This window comes from Heliangelus exortis, chromosome Z (assembly GCF_036169615.1).
Source record: "Heliangelus exortis chromosome Z, bHelExo1.hap1, whole genome shotgun sequence".
In the NCBI taxonomy this organism is placed as follows: domain Eukaryota; kingdom Metazoa; phylum Chordata; class Aves; order Apodiformes; family Trochilidae; genus Heliangelus; species Heliangelus exortis.
Window position 1 is genome coordinate 213,839 of NC_092454.1, and position 17,528 is coordinate 231,366.

At 40.9% G+C, this 17,528-nt stretch overlaps 1 protein-coding gene across 5 annotated transcripts in view; it reads left to right on the plus strand.

Annotated features, from left to right (window-relative positions):
- The window catches only part of LOC139790132 (alpha-protein kinase 2-like), a 103,386-nt gene that overhangs the window by 29,557 nt on the left and 56,301 nt on the right, over nucleotides 1-17,528 (plus strand). For 2 of the 5 annotated variants that reach the window (XR_011723410.1, XM_071731532.1), the window contains exons 1-3: nucleotides 1,047-1,291; nucleotides 9,478-11,177; nucleotides 14,635-17,509. Coding sequence is in view for 4 of the 5 variants with exons in the window: in XM_071731532.1 (XP_071587633.1) it covers nucleotides 9,693-11,177; nucleotides 14,635-17,509 (4,360 nt within the window). In the remaining variant the exon portion in view is untranslated. Of the gene's footprint in view, nucleotides 1-1,045; nucleotides 1,292-9,477; nucleotides 11,178-14,634; nucleotides 17,510-17,528 lie in introns of those variants that run through there. The other 3 variants (XM_071731533.1, XM_071731530.1, XM_071731531.1) reach the window with 3 other exon arrangements.

Sequence of the window (17,528 nt, forward strand, 5' to 3'; positions counted from 1 at the left end):
CTGAGGAGGCCGGAGGTGGCTGGATGGCTGGGAGCAGTGCTCCTGTGTGACGCAGAGAGGTTAGGTGAGGGGGAGAAAACAGACAAAAATCATAAAACACGAGGGGACAACCAACGGTCTCACTTTGAGGAGAAGCATATTTATTTAACTGCAGTCATGGAGTCTTCTCTGACACTCACTCGTCTCCCCAGTCTGCTGTCAGTTCCCTGACAAGCTCAGGGGGTGAAGTGCAGTGAGTTCGAGGAGGCACTGCTCTGGAAGAAGCTCCCAGGAGAGATGTTTCCAGGTTGGTCTCTACCACTGCTGAAGGACAGATAAGTGTGACCTAGGGAATTCTCATCTTTGTAATTACAACTTGCTCAAAGTGAGCTGAAAGCAACTTTACTAACAATGTAACACAGGTACAGCAGAGTAACAAGGTTACTGTGCTGCAATATGTGCATGAGGGTGGTGGTAGGTGCTGTATTTGTTGCTGAACACACCAGTTTCGTATCTGGGTCTAGATAACACTGGTAGCAAGAAGTATTTATATGGTCGTATTTCATGGCCAGCTTTATCTGCACTTTCAGCGAAATGCGCAAGAAAAAGTTAGGTGCAAACTTGCTTTTCAGCCTTTTCTGGATCCCTTGAGCTCAGAGCAGTTAGTGCAATCCATTCAAGTTCCTCCTCTGTGAGACTTGGCTTCTTGGGTATCAGGAATACTTTCTTACTTCAGGATTCAATTATTTGCCATTCAGAAATGTGAATAATTAGGTGAATTTTTATGTAGTGATTTTTCACTATCTGCCTGAGGTTTCCTCAGCCTACTTAGGGATTGCAGATTTCTCACATTCTGCAGGACGTTTATGTGCTTAACTTCAAGCAAGTGAGAACTTCCCTACGTTCCTATCAAAGCAGTTCATCGTACTTATCTGTGTGATTAAAAATAAACAACCCAATGCTTTATTATGAAAAGCTAAGGCCAACACTTCCTCTCTCTCAAGGCCATGAGGAAATTCCCACAGACTTGTTTGGAAGTAGGATGTACCCTCTCGTCACTGCCAGCTCTGGCTGAGGTTTTCCCAGGAAGAGCCATCTGCTGCATGTAATGAAATAGTCCCTCTTAAAAGTCATACTGTTCTGTGATCAGACCCACTATGCTAAGGTCACTCCAGCAAAACAACACTGAAGCTTTCAGCTAGCTTCTCAGCTCTGAAACAACATGCATAAAATGAATGTCTTCTGTTGTGTAACACAGAGTCAAACCACAGGCCTGGCCCACTGCTAGAATTTAAAGAAAGAGCACTCAAGGGTAAGTGCACATTTATGGTTTGAGCGATCAGATTGTTATTACTTTTAAAATTACCTGGGTCCTTTTTTCTCCTGTGCAAATAGAATGCATATCATTATCGTTGTGGATAGATAAACAAAGAAAAGCAAGTTAGCTTATCCTTGATGCACTACATTAATATAGTGATTTAGACTGTTAATAAACAGGAAATATGGTTTGTTATTTGCTTCTGCTAAAGTAAGGTAACTTTTGCTTGTCTGGATAGATTATTTTTTAAAAACATGTTGCATTTAGAATTTTTCTAGGAGTTTCTTGTACCATTTCTGCAAGATAAACAAAACAGCAAAAACTGTATAAAAAAGCAAGCAACTTCTCTAAAGAACATGCAAATGAGTCTACGTATCCTGAAATTCACATCTGATCCTTTTGAAGTATATATTGCATAGTCTAAGACTCATAAGGCAAGAATTTCCTTCATACCTGAGAAAAAAGTTTGTCACTTGGTAGCATGTAGAATATTTATTAGGCGAGTTGCATGAATTGCTCATGCTAACAGTGCCAGATTCTTGACAAATGTTAAAAATAGATTAAGACAGATCAGTATTACAAATTGTGCTGTGATTGCTTATTTTAATTACGCTATATTAAGGTCATTGTTAGATGTATGCAGAGACAGTCATTTATCCTGCTCACATGTAGCTATCAAATTCCAGATGTGATGTTTTCTTTATCAGGTGGTGCTGTTTGCAATGGGTAGTACACTAATGTCATAAAGTTGTCAAAAAAACATGGATGCAGGAAGCAGAAGGAGCACAACATATCCCAGTATGTTTTGCAAGGACATATTTCCCAAACATCTGCTATCAGAATAGCCAAAACTTCACTGATGTTTTTCTTAGGCAGATTTTGTTAATACAATAGATGTATGAGAACAGCTTTAGACAATACAGGATTTTGTAGTTTAATTTCAGACACTGCATGTTCCTTCACCACTCTGCTGCTCTGAATGTTTGCTTTGAGTGTAGTGTCTTGAAGGATGGATTTATAGAAAAATAACATAGTTATGGCTGGTTTGTGTTTGTGTTCCAGCATTAGGGGTACCAGACAGAACCAAGTCAGGCAGAGCTACTGTGAGGTACAGAAATAAATAGAAAACAGTCTTTGTAAATCCTTGTATGCATGAGCATGAAAGAGCATGCACTGCTCTTGCACCACCAAATGTTAGACTCCATAGTGAGCAAACTGCCATTTAAATACTTATAGCCCTGCCTTATAAATGGAATACGCAAAGTTTTAATTTACTCTAGAATTCCAGTTTTTGTTGTCTTGGAGATTTTAACCTTTACAGCATAACAGCATTTCAGAATGTAGGCATGGTCACAGCACTTCAAACACAAAAATGTTTTTATGGCTTTCTGGCATAATTACTTTGGAAAGCTTCTGTAGACTTGGAGTGGAGGAAATCAGGTAAGAAATTTCATGTGGAATTTGATTCTATCAGTGCTGATGAATGCATGGGAAAAAAAAAAGATTCACTGGAACAAGACAGTGTTGTAACATTTAAAGAAAAACTTTTAATAAAAGCTTTGATTTCTTCTAAAGGAAAAATTTAAAAAGAGAACATGAAAAATAAGCATTTAAATAGGGCAAACCATGCCTGGCAACCTTTTTGGAAAACTTGTGTGTGTCCAGTAATAAATATAAACATATTGTATATGGTTTTGTACAGAGGATATAATGGAAATCTAAGTTGGTGTGTAATGTCTGTGTTATTACATAACAGGAAAAGTCTATGTTTGTTTTGTTTCGGAAGAAGAAAAATACTAAACTTACGGAGTTTGCTACAAAGTAAAAAATCTCAGTTGAGAGAGGCCCTGGATGAGGTTGTGAAAAAATGTGTGCATTCCCAAATGTAAAACAGGCATCAGGCTGTGAAGGAGGAGTGGATGGAGTTATGGCTATTGATTTATTAGGGGAACACTCAGCTATACAAACTGTATGCAAACTCTTTGCAAGAAAGTTAAGGTATATTTGAGAAGTATTTCCAGGGAGAATGGAAAAGGAATTAGCTTTAACCTTGGAACATAACTGTGGGACACTAAGGTTTCACAGAGGTTCACAAGGTGTGTACTATCCATACGGTGCCATAGCTTGTCATTCTGGGAAGGATCTGTGAGGTTATTTGAGTAATCTGGCCTATGATGTTTTTCTGCAACCCAAGAGTCAGGGTCATAAAAACACAAGCGTTGTTAGCAGGAATATTTCATTTTAAGCTATATTTTCTACACACATTATTTACTATGCATGCTGTTGCAGCTAATGTTGCTGTTTTGGTTCTCATGTACATGTTAGGGATTGCTATGAATTTCTGCCTGTGGTGTGTGGCTTTCCATGCCTCATCTTACACAGCACAGTCATATTTTTTGACAGAAATGCAGACAAAGTCCTCTTTTCCCTGAGCACTGAAGAAATCAGTAACTCTATGTTCAAGCCTTCCTGCAGCCAGCAGTTCATCCCAGACTTTCCTGTTTACATCTGGGTGTTCCCTCAGGACTGCCCAGAGTTCTTGGTCATGCGGACCAAGAACGTGGCCAGGCTGCAGCAGGATCCCGTTCTGCCCCACGTGCTTGTGTTGTCTGTCTGTGCCAAACAGGGAGGAACAGGGTGTGCACGGAGGGGCAGGGGCATGGGGACAGACCATCTGGCTTTCTGATTGGATCTGCAGAGTATATGATTATTTCTGTACATCATAACAAAAGATTTTGTGGTTATTAATGTTTCGGTTTGGAGATCTTTCACTTTTATCTTAAATGAGGTCTAATTATATCAACTGGCTTTTTTTGTGGTTAAGCCACTTGGCAATGTAATATCTCTATGAAGAGATGCATGAAAATTTATACAGTGTGCCCAGACAAGTCGAGAAGTAGCTGTTGATAGCTCTAAAATTTAGCCGGGTAGTCTAGGGGGTAATAATAGTTTTTCAAAAGGAGAAATCCAGATCCAATAGTCTGGCCTGTGAGATGGAGGTGTTAGTAGGGAACTGCTGGCAAGTGAGGAGTTTGTTGTCTCAGACCAAGTCTCTGGGAGCAGTGAAGCACAGAAGCAAATACAGCACTGACTTTCTAAATGAGAGCAGCCTGATGAAGAAGTGTTAAAATAGTGGGTGTACTGTATGCATCCACATCTTCCTCAGAGACACATTCATAGAAAGGAGAAAGGTTGTGCTTTCTGCATGTAGGTATGTGTGCAAAAATTCTGTGGAAGTTCACCCTTGATCCGCTGAGCAACAAGCATCTGCCAGATTTTGTGTGGCCCTGTGAGTGTGGACAGTGGCAGATAAATTACTGGAGACATGGTCTGTGTGATCTCAGGCTATTGCAAACCCACATGATTTATGTAGCTACCCATTTTTCTCTGTTTTGGGGTATCCAGAACCCATATCAACATGGGGTAAAGAGACAAAAGCATCAGTTGATGGAAGGGTGTTTCTAAATGTGAAACACGGGGGGAGACGGGATATTATCGGTTTAATTCCACCTGTGTGTTAAGCTGAGATAACTCTTCGTGTGGGCTCATGCATGTGGTTCTTGCCCACTCCTTTGCACTGCAGTGGGTGTAAACTGGGTCATTTGCAGAACACCTACATCTGCACAGGGGTGTTTGTGCACTGATGTGGAGCTTTTAACCTACCCAGACAATGCTTTGGTCATCAAGGTGTGTTCACAGATAGTGGTTGTGCTGCAGTACTGCACAAGGTTTAGGCATAGATCGTGTGAGCGTTGTGCCAGGCAGCACAGGAGTGACAGAATGATCCCTGGCCCAGAGTGCTGGAGTGGTGCTGATAAGGAGGGAGACAACACATGGGTAGGGTGTGAGAGGTCCTGTGGAAGGGAGGTAGGAGCAAGTGCATCCCAAAGATAGGAGTAAATCCCATTGAGTAAGGGTGTGGGCTCTGTACGAAGAACAGAGATTACATGATGAATAGGTAGTAAATGAGAATAAAAACTTCAGAGAGGTAGGGGGGGAATTCTTTTCCACTGACTCTAAAGGACATGAATTCTCTCCTGGACTAAAATGCATAAGTTTTCTGTAGAAACTTATGTAGTAACTTCTGTGAATGTAAAATTGCTTACAGATAAGATTTCCATTTTTATAACTAAAAAGATTAGGTTATAACCAAATAAAGTAGAAAAAAATATGATGAATGAGAGGAAAATGAATGTCCACTTTTCAAGGTTAATCAAATCTGTATATTTTTGTCACTTAAAAAATTTCTTTGCTGACATTAGGATTAAGTCCACCATTCCTTCTGAAATCATTTAGAAGTGGCTTTGGTTCCAAAAGCACCTGCTAAGTGACTGTTTTAGCCATTTTGATGCTTTTTTCCAGCCATCTTTTTGCATAATGTTATTTGAAACAGATTCTTTTTTGTGAACACATTGATTACTTCCTGCCATAAATGGATTTTGATGAACCATCTACAAATGTCTTTGCTGCCTATTGCTGCCTTGTTCATCTGACTATTCGAGTTTTTAATCAATTTCTCCTAACTCCTACCAGCCATAGTTCTCAGGTTACTGTTTCCTGATTTGTTTTCCCTTATCCATAGTTCCGAGGTCATTGAGTTTAGGCAGCATTGGACCCTGGTGGCATTTCTTCATAGGATTTGAAGACAGACCTAAGATATGGGTGGAGGAAGGCCAAAGGATTGGCCAACATGGACAGGGGTAGTGAAGAGGAAATTCAAATTTTATCTGCTCAGCAGCAGTTATTTGTGACTGAGGAATGATCTGTTATGGAGGGCAAGAAGGCCCAGCTGCAGAAGGGGTTAAGCTGGCTTTTTATTTATATAAGGTACCAGGAAAACTCCCCAACAGTCTGATCAGTAAGAGATGGAAAATATGTTTACAGATCACTGGAAAACCAGAGTAGGCATCTTTCTTACCATTACCTGCTAAAACCTGGTGGTGCTAATTTTTCCTGTGTGGCTCTGCTTCACTGTGCTCCTGTCATTTGCTTGTACCTGACTGAGCAAGTAGCATCAAGAGCAAGAGATGAGACAAACAGCCAGGAGACCCTTGTACATTTAAATGCTCCCTCTTGTCTTCTTTTCACCAAGTGTTCAAAACCCAGTTAATTAGGAACTGAGTTTATTTTCAGCTGAGTAGTCAATAGCTGATGATGAACCATCATCTTCTCCCATTCATCTTTTCTCAGTGAATTTCATTAAGCATCTTCTGTCACAAGTTTTCTTGAGGAACTGATATGGTGTTATACTAACAGTTCTCTTTCCAGTTTCTATCTAAATTCATTAACTGAAATTACAGTTTTATCTAGTATCTTCTACTTTCTCCCTGGATTAAAAAAAAAATAATATCTCTTTATCTTGTGTGGAAAACCACCGTTTATTGCAGTTTTCCTTATGGAACATTATTTTGCTTTAAATTCCATTGTTGGATCTGACAGAATGTAATCTAATCTAATTTTCATATTGAGAAATTTGACAGCTCTTTTCTCCTTGATGTCAAAATGCAGCTGAACTAAGATAATGATAACTGTGTAGTGCAATTGGTTTAGTAAAGAGTATTCATGAAGCAATCTGCATTTAAAAAAAAATGTTGCCAAGGCTCATTTCAGCTGGGAAAATTACCATGCTTTTAAAATAACTTATACCCTCCACAAAAGGGGAGGGAGGCATCTGGTCTTCTGAAAAGCAGAGATGAAAGCAGATTTGAGAAAATGCAACAGGGAACATTTGGCAAATACATATTTAAGAGGAGATGGGTGAATGCTGGGGGGTAATTCCATGGCACTGTAATAAAATGGGTGAGGAAAAGATTAATCTCAACTGCTCCATTTTTTTTCCTGTTAAATATTTATATTCCTTAGAGTTGAAATGGAAAGGAAAACATGAACAGAGATCTGAAAGGCTGAAAATAATGGGATCCAATTCCTTTTTTTCTTCAAGCTTTTGTTGCAGGCAAGGTCTAGATTGTACTTCAAAGGCCTGCATGAAGCAAGCATAGAGTATTGGCCCTGGGCCAGGTGACAGGTGTCAACATTATTTAAAACCACTGCAGTTTGCACTAATTGTTCTCTTTTGTCCTCTTTTGCATAGAAGCCACTATTATGTTGGGTTTTGAACTAGACTGCCCCTCAGGCTCGATGATGGTAGCCTGAGGAAGCCTGCACACTAGTTTCCTGCCCTTTACCCCCTGCGTGCATAGTCATAGAATGGTTTGGGCTGGAAGGGACCTAAAGGACACCTAGTACCATCCCTCCCTGCAGTGAGCAGGGACTATTTGCAACTAGATCAGTCTGCTCAGAGCACTGTCCACACTGACCTGGAAGGTTCCCAGGGATAGGGCATCCCACCACCTCTCTAGCCAACCTGGTCTGGTTTCTCACCACCCTCAGCATAAACAATTTCTTCCTTATATCAGCTCTCCTCTCCTCTCCTCTCCTCTCCTCTCCTCTCCTCTCCTCTCCTCTCCTCTCCTCTCCTCTCCTCTCCTCTCCTCTCGGCAAGGCTACCACAGCTTCGTGGTCCAAGTGTAACCAGAGAGGCTGTGCAGGTGTGCTCAGCATGCACAGGAACACACACAGATGTTCTGTGCTGGGGGAGGGTGCTGCTCTGGGTGCCCCATCTGCTGTTGTTTGCACTTATTTGTGTGCTTCTAGTCAAACTGATTGTCACAAAACCTAATGCTGTCCCTTCTAGTAACCTTCCAGCTAACCACCTTCTCTTCCTGCTTCTGCCTTCCAGGTAACTCTGTGGAAAGGTGTCTGTGATGGGGTTTGCCCAAAGGAAATGAAAATGCACCAAGCCGCTTTCTGCTCTTTCCATGAGAGGCAGATTCCAAGCAAGCCATGCAAGCCCCTTGCTATTTAGCCATTAAGCTCTAATGTAGCTCCTGCATATTTTCGTGCTGACTGACTTTGATCGGTGTCTGCAGTGGACTGTGACACAAAGCTGGGTGCTGACAAGTCCAATGACTGCTCAAAAGGGCATCAGGAAAGGTTGCTGTGCAGGGCTGCTTCTGGCTGGTGATCTTGCAGCCAGGAGAGAGACACGAGCTAAAAAAGGTCACAATGGGAGAAGCAGAGAGAAAGGAAAAGCAGAATGAATAGAGGTGTCTTTAAATGTCTTCAGATTAGCAGAATGGCAAGAAAGTTTTTCCTCTTGTTCTTCATGTTTAACCAGATCTGTGAATAAAAATAGGTCACTGTTTTTCAGAACTTTTAGTCTGGCATTCTTCATGAGATCAAGTTTGCTTGAGATTCACTTCTGCTACACTGTTTTCCCTGATGAATGGATCCCTCAATAGTGGAAGAGTCATGCTGTGATGAGTGTACATCTCGAGTATCTAATATTCAAAAATCTGGGAATGCTTAGGAAACAAGTTTTGAGGTTTTGTCTGTGGTGTTTTTTTTTTTTTTTTTTGTGGGTTTTTTTTGTTTGTTTTTTTACAAGAAGAGAGAGAGAATTCCATACTTATTTAGAGTCAGCTAATGGAAGCCTTTTGGTGTGTTTCACTTTATTTTTAGGTAAATTCTGCATTGCCACACCATTTTGTTCCTGCACACTTTTTTGAAAGTAGGAGTCAGTACAAACAGGAAGCTGAAGCCAGCCAGCCTCCTTTCATTATTCTCTCATCACAGAAATTACAAACATCAGCTCAAAATCCTATAGATTTATCTGAACAGAAAGAGCCAGTAAAATCTAACTCAGCTGATTGCTCCAGGTATTTCTACAAACAGATTTTGAAATTCATGCCCCTGTGATACTTATTAAAGGAACAGCCTACTCTTTTGCCAATGTGACTGCCCAAGTAGCAGGTGCCTGGTACCTGTAGAAGTCAATGCAGCTGTGAAAATCTATGTTGTCTAAAGATTGCTGTTGGCATTTAGTAATGTCTAAATGATGTGTGCTAAAGCCTCTTCTGTACTGTTACATGTATGTGCAGATGTATCTAAGAATTTGTTTTCCTAGCAGACATTACTCCAGTTACAAGGTCCTGCCATTAAATGTGGTTGCATAGATAGCTGGGTTACAGTTACTGCTTTATTGTTTGATCTTGATTTTTAACAAAAGATGTCTTTTTGTTTGAAAGTGCTTGCAACTATTTGTCAATTGACCACCTTTTAGAAAATACACGTGCCCATTTTAGAAGTAATTTTAAACTTTAGGTTTCTTTGATTTTCAGGTGCACAGAGCAAGATCCGCACTTCATTAACAGTACCTGGAAACAGTGACAGCTAGAATGACCTGCTGTTCAACGTTTGTAGATCTGATATTAGATACAAACCTCAAAGCTTCCATGGAATTAATTGTTGGCTTAAATGACAATGTGGGAGACTTCAGGGTAAAATGAGTGGAAGGAGAAACATTTAGACTTAGAGCTGTGAGGGTGGCCCCCTGATGATTTCAGCAGATTCTGACTCTTCAGTGAGCAGTGGTTTGCTGCTTGAGAAGCTCAGAGAAGCAGAGGTAGTGTCCCCATTTGAGAAATCCCACAGACACTTGCCAGATAACATGGATGTAAAAACTGTATTTAAAACGCAGGAAAATGTTTCCTGCCTGAGGGATTTCTCGGAGAATGGTGATGACTTAATTCCTTTTAACAGTGTGGTCGGTGTCACTGCTGGAGAAGCAGAGAAATGCTGCAGCAGACAGGTGCATTCCCACCCCACAAATGTGATCACTTCACACAAGGACAACTGTTGCCTTAGCACGGAAGACTCTGAATCTGGTCAGTCTCTGGCAGATGTCCAGGCATGTAAAAAGACTGGGCTCTGGAGACCCCCAGCCACGGATACCCTGTTCAGTGAGCAGGCAGATACTCCCACAATAAATAACAATTATCTTGTAAAAGATGATTCTGAAAATTCTGCCACTATTCTGGATGTTTATGCAGAGGAAATTCCAAGTGTAAGCGATGACTTTTCTGATGATGACCTGGAGTATTTTGAATGTTCAGATGTACTGACAGAGCTTGAAAATGAAATCTGGAAAAAGAAGTTAGAATGTTTATTAGAAAATGATGATGAAGATGATTTAAAACTGAGTAAGGATTGTGATGGGTATGCTTACTTCCTCAGTGAAACGCCTTGTCTGTTCCAAGTGTCAGATAACACTACGCCTATGGATACCACCATTGGCTTCTGTAGTGATCACTCAAAATTTGAAGGAGTAAATGTAAGGAGAGACCCCTCTATGTACAGCCAGTCAACTGTGCAGGCAGAGATGACTCTCACTGTTGGACACCACCGAGATAAAAGTGCCAGTCTGAAAGACAAAGAGAAGTGTAAAGTGCCTGTTGCATCTACAGCCATTGGAAATGACCATCCTGGAACTGAAAAAGAAAACAATGGAAGTGTCCACTCAGCTGCAGGTTTCTCAAGTGATGAATCAAAGAACAAGGATTATGTACCTGACAAGGTGGACTCTTCTGCTGGTGGCATAGGTGCTTCTTCCACAAATCAGGCTTCAGAGACAATGTCAGAAAGCAGTGTGGACAAGGACGCGCTGGGTGAAAGCTCATTGCTGCTAGAGGAGGAGGCAAGAAGTCTGCCAGAGGAAAATGTAAAGCATGCTGTCTGTACCTTAACAGAAAGCCTAAGAAGAAACCTTTTAAAGTTGTTAAACCCTAAAGAACTTTGCAGATATGTAAGCAGTATAGGACAGTCTTTTCAGACTGCAGCAGAGGTTAGGAAATCCACTGCTCTGTGTCCCAGTCAGGAAGGTGGCATTTCAACACAAATCCCTGAGGAGCCAGAAAGCTTGCAAGAGCAGGCTGGTTTGTGTCATACAGAAGGGGTAGATAAAGACTCTGATTGGGAAAGGAAAAGGACCTGGGGCCTCTCTGAGCAGAATCAGATGCCAAATGGAAACATCTCACCCAGGGTAAGTAAAGTGTTTATCCTTTAATAGAAAGAGCTTCTCTACTGATTTGAATGCATGTTAACTCTTGTTTGTCATAAAATAATCTGAAATTTAAATTTCTTTGAAAGATTCTATTCGTGTACTTCTGAATGACAGCTACGGCTGGGAAGGAAATCTGGTTTTGAAAAAGGCCCAAATAAACCATAAGCTGTTCTAATTATAGAGTGAGACTGATAATAGTAAGAGGCACCAATGGGACCCTGGACAGCTGGATAGGGAAATCTGATATGTAGGCTATTGCACAGGTCTCATCAAAGCAATGTTTCTTTCAACTCAGAAACCTTCTCAAAAGCCTATTCTGAGCAGAGAATGTTTTAACTTATTTTCAGTTTATACTCAAAGAATAAAATTGTCATCCACTTTGGTGCTGGAAATCTAAAACAAATCCAGAGAAGATTGCTATGAATAATAACAAGGAGGGGAACGTAATTCAGAGAGTTCATGTTTCAAAGGTGGATGGAGCTTTGCTTTTTCCAAATAAAACAATGAAAGAGTAGGATATCCCAGTTTAAATGTAAAAAAACATGTAAAACCCCCCAAAACTCTAAAGTGGTACTCTTCATGTATTTGCATATTTTATGCTGTTGGTAGGAAATCAATGGGGGAAATTGATATGGTTGTACAGACTGAGGTGATGCCACACCAGGTTTCATAAGTGGGAGAACTTGATCATACTTTTTACTTCACAGAATAAATACTCAAGGTATATAAATAAAATTAAATCATAAATAATCTTACTAGCAGAACTAATGATGGGGAATATCTTATGATGGGGAATACGCTCTATTGAAATCAACCTGCTGAGACTTCCCTGATGGTATGCATTACCATGGGGTGCAAGAGGGATTTTTAAATTTTTTTCTAAGTGCAGTACAATAATTTAAATCCCAGAACCCTCTCAGCAAAGAGCAGCTGCTCTGTTACTGTAAGTGCTGCTGCCAAATTTCAGATTGACCAGCTAGACTCTTGCTACCTGCAGTCAGTATATATTTCTGCCGTTTGTGTCTCCATGACCAAAACTGTACATGAGATTAAAATTAAATAGGAAAAAAATATCAGTGTACAAAGAAGAGATAGAGGTGAGCACAAACCAAACCCCCAGTTTTAAAGACACATGAATGAAGATGACATTCAAAATGATGTGGTCTTGAAAATGGGTTCAACACAGGTATCCCATCTGGAAACTACTTTTTATAGCACAAGGAAAATGTGGACAGCTTCTCACAGCTCCCATATCATAAGCCTGAAACCTCTCAGCAGTCTGCCATGTAACCTAAGAAAGGCAAGAAAGAATCATCTCTGGCTGCACAGGTTGATGTAGAAGTGCCCTGTGGTATGAGCTGGAGCTCAGCATTGGAGACAGCTCTGCTAGGTGAGGGACTTGTAGAAAACCCCCAGCTGACCACTTTGGAAGGGCATTCCATTTTCCCTCTCCATGTGGTGAATCAGGTCTGCTGAGAGGTACATAGCAGCCACAAGAACCACAGCACTAATTACCCAAATATTTACACTTCCCCTTAGTGCCAAGTTGCCTTTAGCTGGAACAACCTTTGCAGTCTTGTGCAGCAACTGCTGTTCTGGGTGACTTCTCCTTCTGTTAGATGGTTAAGGTGGGAAGCTCCTGACTCCTTTCATGACCTCATAGTCTAGCCACAGGTGAAATTCCTTCATTTATCTAATGCTTCAAAGCAACTTCATTAATAATAGGTCCTAAAAGCCAACTGTGGCAGCTGTATGACATTTCATACTGTACAGAGAGCCAGGAGGCTTCAAGTTTGCAGCGTGTCATTCAAGAGCTGCTCTCTGTTCAGTGTTCAGTCAGCACCCTCAGCACAAGAAACTGGTGTCACTCCAGAATTGCAGAGACCATGTCTAAGGCCTGCTGAATGCCAGTGATGTTGGTGGAGTCCTGCTGGAACTAGCAGGTTCAGAGGGGTTCCAGGGCATAAGCAAAATGCTTAATGTTTACACTGACACCCCAGGAACAGTGGCATGTGGTGTATGTATATTTCTAGAGCTTTTTTTCTTGTGCTGGTTAGATTTACTGATCATGTTGCCACTATTTTGTTTTCAGTCATGTCAGAAAAATCTGTTCTTGTAAAATTTGAGAAGTCCTTGGTTTGACCTTCCTGAGAAATTTACATCAGTTCTAGATAATTTTAGATTTCGTTGTACAAAAAGGAGAGAAGTGGAACTGACACAGAACTTCCAAGAAGTCAGGTAATCTGGTTTCACCCAAAAAGCATTTGTGTCCATCACATAGTACCTCTGCTTTGTTAGATTTCAGGGTATCCAAAACTGCAAGGACTGCCCAGGACAGTGAAGCTGTTTGTTCATTGGGCTGTGGGCCCTGTTCATTGTTGAGCTGGCAGCTGTCTGCTGTTGGGTGTCATGTCCCAGGAGCTGCCGACTGTAATGGACAGCTGTGATGTAGTGTTCCATTGCTGGGGCAGTCAAGCTAAAGCCAGCAGGGTTTCCCAAAAAACGTTTGAAGGATTTGGATATAAGTGCTTTCAAACAAAAATAACTTGGAGCTGATTACCACATACCCTAGGAGCAAATATCGCTGTTAAATATAAATTTAAAATCAGTAAATGTGCTACTATGAGGCTTCAAATGGTATTCCCTTCTAGATATATTTCTGTGAAATGCAGGGCAAGGCACTCCATTACAAGCCCTATTTTGCCACTGTATTAATTTCCCAGCCATCCAAATGTGTGTCGAGACTGCAGTGCTGCATGTCTATAAATGCTTGAGACAGACAGATGCCAGCAGGGACAGACACACAGATTAGATAGATAACAGGGTCCTTGAAATAATCAGCCCACTTTCCAGAGGTCATAAGAGCTACCTATTTTCTGTTTCATACCAACAGCAGCTAGAGACTGACTGATCATACTTAGCAACAGTTCCACAGTTTTTACTAAAAACTGTGATACAAGCTGCTGGGATGCATACTCTGCAGTTTTTAAGAAAGCATTTTTGTGAAACTTAAGATAATGGCCAGCATGGAAGCAAAGGGGAGTGAAAGCTCCCAAAATACTAATTTAGTTCCACAAAATCACCAGTTTATATTGTGTAATAATAGGTATGGTGGGGCATTCTGACTGGTAGCCAAAAGCATAGACATGACCATTTTGGTTTGTTTTGTTGTGGTTTGGTTTATTTTATTTTATTTGTTTTTATCTAGCTGGACTATGTCAGTCATTGCTCTTCATCTTGATTAATTTTTATACTTTCCAGCATTTGGATCCAGATCTGAAACTTACCAGATCAAGAAATTTGACTGTTGACAAATACTTAAAAAACAAAACAAAATAAAAAAAATTGGTGTATTCCAAGCCAGGACTCTAGTTCAGGCCTGTGTCAAGAAGCAGTTCTAATTTTAAATTACATTTCTCTTTTTTCTTCCTTATAGAACCAAGGTCCTAGTCTCAAAGTCTTTACCCAGAATTGTGAGAGGCTATGTACGGAGCCTGACATGGAAAAGGAAAACAACTTCATGGCTTGTGAGAGTGCAGGAGTCATCCATCCAGCCTCAGAAATGCTCTGTACCCAAAAGATATTAGAAGCAAAATATGCAAATTCACAGACCTATTCTCAACAGCATGCTCCTTGTGGTAAGAGAGAAAGTTGTCACCAGCAAGTCGTCTGTGAACAAGGAATTAATACTGCTAGTAACAGCAATGTAGCAAAGAATGATGTTTCACCTTTTCCTTTATGGGATACAGACTGTGCTCCTGATAAACAAGAATGTTTATGTGCTGTCCTCTCATCTGCAAAGCTATGTGATGAGCCACGGGAGGGGGAGCAGGGATATAGTTTTGATTCCCATGACAGCAACAACACAGATCCTCTCTGCAGTGTACCATGTGATGAATCTGTGTTTCAAGCTAATCCCAAGTCAGCCTTGGAATCTGGAGAACCTGGGTGCAAAGGAGATGCTGATACATCTGCAATGCATGACAAGCTGTGCAAACTTCTTCATGAGGATGACTCAGACTATCAAATCCCATCCGAGAACTGGGGGATCACTAGTTTAGAAGCTAGGCCAGCAGATATTAAAGTCACGGATCTGCCCTTTGTACAGGAGACCTGTTCTGGTCATGCTTTGCCAGTAAGTGTGACAGAAGAGCAGGAACTGATTCCACAATCTGCTGGTAGCCAAAGAACAGAGAAAGATGACTGCAGGATTTCCTATATCCTACTTGAAGCAGATGAAGCATGTAACAGTGTATCCATAGGAAACATTTGTCTTGCACAAGTGGTAGAAACAGATGGTGTATGTCTAGGTTCTAGCACTGAAACTGAAACACCATCCATTTGTGTTTCAGCAAATAGTATCATCTTAAATACAGGGGAGTACTTGGAGCAGGAGCCAAATCAAACATTAACTGACAGTAATGGGTCCAGTCAAATGACTGTTGCTTGGGAAGGAAAGCTTACCATGGATAGTGCTACCCAAACATGTGATGCAGATTCTCTTCAAAGATTAAGAAATGCACAGAGTGGTAATTTAGCATGTGACAAAGAAAACCCAGCTTCCATGTCAGATAAGTCACATGGGACACTTGGACAATTACTTTGTGCTGAGCACAACAAATCCTTCATAAATGAGCCTGTAACTGGCAGTGGGTGTCATTTTGCAGACTGTTATCCAGCAAGAAAAGAACTGGCTTGTGTCCCTGAAGAGAAATATGTTTTTCCCAGTGAAAACATCAGTCAGTTTACACATGAAGAACACTCTTCTGTTGACACCATACGTGGAGGTTATGAAGATAATTTACAAAATAAAGGAAATCACTCAGATGCTAAGGCACAAAATGAGACAAATTCTGACAGTTATCTTTCAAAAAGTAATGACTGTCAAGATTATCAAGTTGTTTCTAATACACAGAAATGCAGTTATGTAATGCAATTGCCTAATTTAATTGAGACTCCTGAAAACTTAACATGGAAGAATCTACCCCAACATATAGATGAACTGACAGAAATAGAAAAACAAGAAGTGGCATTCTCTTCCTCTTCTGGGGATCCATTTTTAAGAGGTCTTTATGTAGAAGTGCAGAGATATGAACCATGTGAAACAGGAGAAGAACAGAGAGAGATCTGTATAGGTGATGAATCAAGGGCTGAAACTTCCTGTGGCTCAGGGATTAGTCATGTTTCAGAGAGTCAGCCTGCAGTTTCCTCTCATAATACTTCACAACAGCATGTACTTTTTGTTGAATGCAGCTTCAAGTCTGACGAAGAGTTACATCCAGATTCTTCAAAAAATCACAGGTGCACTTTTGGAAGTGTACCATCAGTTAGTACCCCGCTGCCTGGAGGGGCTCAAGATGAGTACCTCAGCACAACAGGTGAGAATTACAGAGATACCAATAATCAGTTAGATATCCAGCGACTGTCTGTAAAGGAAACTTTACCATTCTTCACACCTGAAAGCCAGCCAGGGGGCCTTCTCACCAGTCTATCAGCAATGGGGTGTCCTGGCACAGGAAATCACGTAAAAAATGAATCCACACAAAACGCAGACAAAGTAGATGAAAATTTGAGTATGCTGCAAACTTTCTGCAAAGCATTGCAGGATCAGTTTCATGGGGTACCTGAAGAAAACAAGGGGGAAGCAGTCTTGTGTGAAAACGAACAAGAGAGTCAAAGAGCTACTGAATATAACCCAGATGAAGCTGAAATGAAGCTTCCTTTGCACACTTTAATTAGCTCCGAGGCTCAGAGGCCACCGATGAATATTAGCACTAAGCAGCCCTGTCCTGAATTTATCTCTTCCAGCAAGCTAACTGAGATTGATAATTCAATTAAGCCTACTGAGTATGCTAAAGATGAAGAAGTCATGACACCAGAGAGTGTGGTAAGTGCTTTAGTTAATTTGCCACAAGTTGATTCAGGGAACAACCAGTATTTTCAAGAGCAACCACCCTGCAGCAGCACTCAGCCATTCTCCCTAGCATTGACCACATATGATCCATTCCCAGTCAATGCAGAAAGGCTAAGAAATCAAGAAGGGTCAAAATCCTACCAGGCCTCACCAACTGTTGCTGAGCCTGAGCCCATCAAATGTAAACAAGACACAGCAAAGAGTGGGCATTTAGCTGTTGGAGCTAAGAAGAAATTACCACCAGCAACGCTGTCAAAAAAGCCCCGACTGGAGGAGAGAGGAAATGCAAGCAAGGATCCTAGCTGTGTTAAAAAGTCTGTGAAGAGTGAGGCAGGAGTGATTCATAAAGAAGATAGAAAAGAGCAAAGGAAACTAGTTTTGAAAAAGGATGGCAAAGGTAAGAGAAAACTAATTTT